Source organism: Bison bison, unplaced genomic scaffold, assembly GCF_000754665.1.
Source record: "Bison bison bison isolate TAMUID 2011002044 unplaced genomic scaffold, Bison_UMD1.0 scf7180017864474, whole genome shotgun sequence".
Taxonomy (NCBI): Eukaryota; Metazoa; Chordata; class Mammalia; order Artiodactyla; family Bovidae; genus Bison; species Bison bison.
Genome location: NW_011495035.1, coordinates 143,627 through 149,687, shown reverse-complemented (window position 1 = coordinate 149,687; position 6,061 = coordinate 143,627). Strand labels below are relative to the sequence as shown.

General features: G+C 34.5%; 1 protein-coding gene across 1 annotated transcript in view; it reads left to right on the top strand.

Annotated features, from left to right (window-relative positions):
- The window catches only part of TMF1 (TATA element modulatory factor 1), a 31,740-nt gene that overhangs the window by 1,934 nt on the left and 23,745 nt on the right, over positions 1-6,061 (top strand). Inside the window, exons 3-5 of the mRNA XM_010862028.1 lie at positions 1,881-3,082; positions 5,256-5,359; positions 5,994-6,035. Of these exons, the coding sequence (XP_010860330.1) occupies positions 1,881-3,082; positions 5,256-5,359; positions 5,994-6,035 (1,348 nt within the window). The remainder of the gene's footprint in view (positions 1-1,880; positions 3,083-5,255; positions 5,360-5,993; positions 6,036-6,061) is intronic.

Genomic DNA, 6,061 nt, shown 5'->3' with positions numbered 1-6,061 from the left:
GGGACGACAGAGGATGAGATGGTTGGATAGCATCACCGACTCAATGGACATGAGTTTGAGTAAACTCTGGGAGTTGGTGATGGACAGGGAGGCCTGGCGTGCTGCAGTCCATGGGGTCGCTAAGAATTGGACACGACTGAGCAACTGAACTGCGTAGGACCTTGGTGGGAGTAGCTCAACTTCCTTTTTGTCGGGCTACCCCACATATTGAATGACTAAACTTTGAAAGAGACAGAATATTAATTGTAAGGATACTTCTTTCTGTGTATCAGAAAGAAGTTCTGTTCAAGTTTACCCGGGACTTGAATCCTGTTCTGTGATTCATTTTTTTAAAAAAATAGGTTTTCCAAAATAGGTTTAGGTTTTCGTGAAATGCTATAAATGTTCACTGATCACCTGTGTTTTACGTTGCCATCACTAAAAGATGACCAATGATTATCGCATAATCATAATCACAAGTGAATATCGCATAACTCCACGATTTGTGTAAAACTTTATCCAGCTGGTAAATTTGAGTTCTATCATTCATTGACATAACTTAATACAGCATTTTATCTTGCTCATTCCTTTGTATCTTTAATTTTGTTTTTCACTTTTTTCCCACTGTTCTGCTGTACTGAATAAATGGATATAATACTATACCCCCAAGCTAAAGTTTCCTACATACCTCCAAAGTCATATTAAATTAGGATAGACTTTAGTTTCAGGCTTGACAGCTTTTAGGAGCTTTTAGGTACTTGTGCTCTGCCCAACAACTTCTAATTGTTCACAGTATGTGATAAATTCTGCTCAGCCACTTTTGAATTTAGAAATGGGTGACTTTTTTTCTTAAGAAATGCTTAATTTTAGCAAATATGACATTTTTTGTTTATCATTGTATAAATTATGTTAAAAATAATTTAACATTATTTGTATGACTGACACAATTACTTTTTTTTAAGAAATGCTTAAAAGTATTTTAGCAAATATGCCATTTTTTATCATTGTATAAATTATGTTAAAAATAATTTAACATATTATTTGTATGACTGACACAATTACCTTTTTTGCCCAGAAGATGGTTATTTTCTTCCAGGTTTTTTTTTTTTTTTTTTAAATCCTAGTGTAAACTGCTATCTTTATCAAAAAGCAATAATTCTAAAAATGCAATTCTGAAATTCATATGACCTTCTACTAATTATTAACATAATTTAGAGTTCAGCAAGAGAACAAAAGTTTCTCAGGGAGTTGGTTTGGAGAGTGGGACTTGGAAAGTGAGTTTGTCATTAAGTGGATGGAAATGAGTTTGTCCTTTAGAAGTTACTGTTCCCATTAGTTTACTTTGATCTTTGATAAAGAATGTTTGTCACCAGTATTTTGGGTTCAGTGTTGAATGTTACTGTCTGTATAGCTGATAATGATGCTTTATCATTGATATTCTAAGAATAGAATTAATATGAAACTAACTATATAGAAGGTAGATTCTATTTTTCATGACTCCACATGACCTGTAAGTGAAGATACTGCCTATTATTGTGAGATGCATAGTATGTATTTTGGACTTGGCATGGATTATTAACATCTACCATTACTTTATTAATTTTTTGTAGGAGAGAATAACATACTTGTTTCTGGCATATGCCAGGTCCAGTCTTTCATGTTTGTTCCTAGTTCCTCTTGGGCAAATGCATACCAGTTTTCATCTTTATGGCCCAAAGTTAACCGATGAACTAATTAATTATGTTGTAAGTGAGGAGTGTAACAGATACAAATTATAGGTTGTACTTTGTAGAATTTTAAAAAGACGTATTTATATTGACTTACAATAATTATTGCAATTTGCATACTTTATATGTGTGTCTAAAATTTTCTTTTTTAATTTTTTTTTTTTTTTGTCAAAGGAATAAGTCCCCCTGTCAGTGGAGGATGGGATACTTCAACCTGGGGGTTAAAATCCAACACTGAACCTCAGAGTCAGCCAGTAGTCTCTCCTAAAGCAATTACAAAGCCAGTTCGGAGAACTGTGGTAGATGAATCTGAAAATTTCTTCAGTGCCTTTCTCTCTCCAGCTGATGTCCAGACCATTCAGAAGAGTCCAGTGGTATCAAAACCACCAGCTAAATCACAGCGACCAGAAGAAGAAGTGAAAAGCACCTTACAGGAGTCCTTGCACACTGGACAGTCAAGAACAACTGAAGCCACTGAGTCAAAAGTAAAGGACTCTCCTCCATGTGTATCCAAGGAAACTCTGGCAGTCAGTACTCTATCACCTAAAGCTGAGGATAAGCACGAAGAAACTGTTACTAAAGAATCTGATACGAAGGTGCCAACAGTGCATTTGAAAGTATCTGAAAGTGTTATGAATGTGAAAACAACTAGGGAAAATGTATCTAATATGTCTACACAGCCTCTCACAGCAGAAACCAAGGACATGGCTTTGGAACCTAAGGAACAAAAACATGAAGACCGACAGAGCAATACACCTTCTCCTCCTGTTAGTACCTTCTCGTCAGGTACTTCTACCACTAGTGATATTGAAGTTTTAGATCATGAAAGTGTAATAAGTGAGAGCTCAGCAAGTTCTAGACAAGAGCATACAGATTCAAAATCAAGCTTGCACTTGATGCAGACATCCTTTCAGCTTCTCTCAGCATCTGCTTGTCCTGAATATAATCGTTTAGATGATTTCCAAAAACTCACTGAGAGTTGCTGCTCATCTGATGCTTTTGAAAGAATAGACTCATTTAGTGTACAGTCATTAGATAGCCGTAGTGTCAGCGAAATCAATTCAGATGATGAACTGTCAGGCAAGGGATATGCTCTAGTACCTATTATACTTAATTCTTCAACTCCAAAGACCAAAACAATTGAATCTGTTGAAGGAAAACCTGAAGAAGCAAATGAAACATTAATTATGCCCAATGAGGAAACAGAAATGGAAGAAAGTGGACGAAGTGCAACTCCTGTTAACTGCGAACAGCCTGATATCTTGGTTTCTTCCACATCAGTAAATGAAGGACATGCTGTCTTGGCTGAGGAGGCTGAGCAGCCTGAAGCTTCAAACCAGCCAGAGGCACCTTCTGAGAAGGAAGATGTCTGCAAGGTAACTCTAAGAAATGGAAGAGGGTTTTTTGATATGTTCTTCAGAGATTAAATCATTGGTTTATTTTTAATGTTCACTGATGCCTAATGATTTGTCTTGATTAAAAAAGACAGGCCTTTTGCCATTTAAGTGTGGTGTTAAGGATCTTAAAGATGAAGAACTATTGACGTTATTTGAAATTTCTTCAAGGCAGCTATGGTAACATAAGTTGATATTTCAGTATAACTGAGCATAAAAAATTCCCATCATAGGCCTTTACTGTTGAGTTCTTATCACCTTAATATTGTCTTTTGCTATATATTCTTTGTCAGTTTGTAAAGGACTGTCTTCTTATGTAAACAGATACCTTCAACTCCTTTGCAGATAGAAGAGCACAAGCAAATCTAAATGTTACATGATTTTTCTTACACCAAACATTTTTTGCACGTTCACATTATTTGTAGGGAGATCTTAAATGAAAAAATTTGGTTTCAGATCATTGATGTTTTTCTGTTATTAATTGCCTCATTTTGTTTTCTTGTTTATGTTGTTTTTGATATTTCCTATTGATAGCTGAATGAATAAATGAAAAAGAGAAATGTCCAAGGATCAAAGGTGTTGCTTAGGAATGACAAATTGCTTTTATCTAGTAGATGAAAAAACTTCCCAGGTGGTGTTAGTGGTAAAGAACCCTTTTGCCAATGCCGGAGACCTAGAGATGTGGGTTCAGTCCCTGGGTCAGGAAGATCCCCTAGAAAAGGGCATGGCAATCCACTCCAGTATTCTTGCCTGAAGAATCCCATGGACAGAGGAGCCTGGCAGGCAAAAGGAAAGTGGTGTAAGTTTTTTGATATTAAGTCACAGTTTTGTTTTTTCTATGATTTTTAGGTATAGAAATTGACTCTAATCTGGCATCTTTAGTAGACTCCTCTGAGATACAGGATATCTTGAAGAAATGTTCTCTAAGTGTCATGTATTTGAATTATTTAATGTACAAAAAATACCAGATTCTGTTAACTAGGTTTAATATTTTTCACAAACAAAATGTCTCTAGCTATAATAGCAGTTTCAATTCCTAGAAACACTATTTATTATTAAGATATTTTTGAACCATTCTTAGGAGGTCAGTAATTTCTAAGTTAACCTAGACCTAAATCAGGTTAGGACTTTATTTTTTAGTACAAAAGGCACTGTTCCTCATGCACAGGTGTATTACTGCTTCAGTAAGCCCTAAGGAATTAGATAGTCTGATCATTTCTTTTTGCTTGGCTTTATACTGATATATTGGAGAAGGAAATGGCAGCCCACTCAAGTGTTCTTGCCTGGAGAATCCCAGAGATGGGGAAGCCTGGTGGGCTGCCATCTCTGGGGTCTCACAGAGTTGAACATGACTGAAGTGACTTAGCAGGAGCAGCACCATACTGATATATTCTGGAGATTTTAAAGTTACGTGCCTATGGATTTTCTAAAATTACTTTTACTTTTTTTTTTTTTAATATTTATTTTATTTGACTATGCCAGGTTTTAGTTGTGCCATGCAGACTCTTCAGTTGCAGCATGTGGGATCTAGTTCCCTGACCAGGGATCGAACCCCGGCCCTTTGCATTGGGAACATGGAGTCTTAGCCACTGGACTAAATGCAGTGTATCATGCTAAAAAGTTTACACATTAGGGTTAAAAAATAATGTGGAGAAGCAAACACTTGTATGTCCACTACCCAGATAACATAGAGAACATCAGTAGAGGCTTTGATCTTTTTTGATTGCATCTATTTTCCTCTCTTCTTTTACTGGACATGTCCACTCTTCCCTACATTTTTGATATTACAAATTGCTACAAATGTTCTTGTACAATTATGCAAGAGTTTTCTCCTCTGAGGTACACCTAAAAATAGAATTTTCTACATGAAAGGTTATATAGATTTTCACCTAGATATTGCTTGTTTTCCAAAACATTTTACCAAACCACCAGCTATCCAGCTTTCTGGTTGTACTACTGATTTATACCATCCTACCCACTGTGTATGAGTTCTTGCTGTTCTATGTCCACTGAGTTGTTTTTTTTTTTTTTAATTCTTTTTATGAAACAATGCTGATTTATTATAGTGATTAGGTGACCTTTACAGTTTTTACCTGCATGTAAAAATGATGTTTTAAAGTTAAATGTTGGACTTTTGTGTATTCTTCTTATCTAGACAGTTGAATTTCTGAATGAGAAACTGGATAAAAGGGAAGCTCAGTTATTATCTCTTAGTAAAGAAAAAGCACTTCTAGAAGAAGCTTATGATAATCTGAAAGAGTAAGTACAAATATGACTAATTTTATTCATTTTGTATTGGCCCATGCACTTGGTTGTTACTTAAATATGTTTTTTAAATTGAAATATTTTATATTTTAACTTATTTATAATTACTGAAAATTGAATAGCATTTCAGTTCTACCCTTAGAGATTACTTTTCTCCTCAAATTATCTTACTTTTTTACCAGTGGCACTGAAGAGGGGTGTTTCGTAAAACAATAACAGAAAAACTTCTTCCTTTTTAGTTATTAATAATCTTTTAGTATTAGAGATTTAAAAGGTATATTTAGAGAAAACTTAGATTACAGTTTAAAAAAAAATTGAGCATTGGTTTGCTTTAAGGAGGTGAATAGCAAAATGTTTCACAATAAGATTCAGAAATAACAAGTTTTATTTATCTTTTTCTAATTTTTGCACATCAAATATTGGTGACATTTTCAATTTCTAATGAGTTTTTTTGAAATGTTTTAAAATAAGCAGGTAATTTTTCTCTTAAAAGTTAACACTCCTCAAATTAATCTATTTTAGTAAGGTGCATGTTGAAGAGAATGTTGTTATTTTTGGGGGGCAAACTGAGCTCAATTTTGGAATATATAAACACATATTTTCAGTCTTAGTATTATTTTAAATTTAGTGAAATGATCAGAGTGAAAGAAGAGAGCAGCAGTATTTCTTCCTTGAAAGATGAGTTTACTCAAAGAA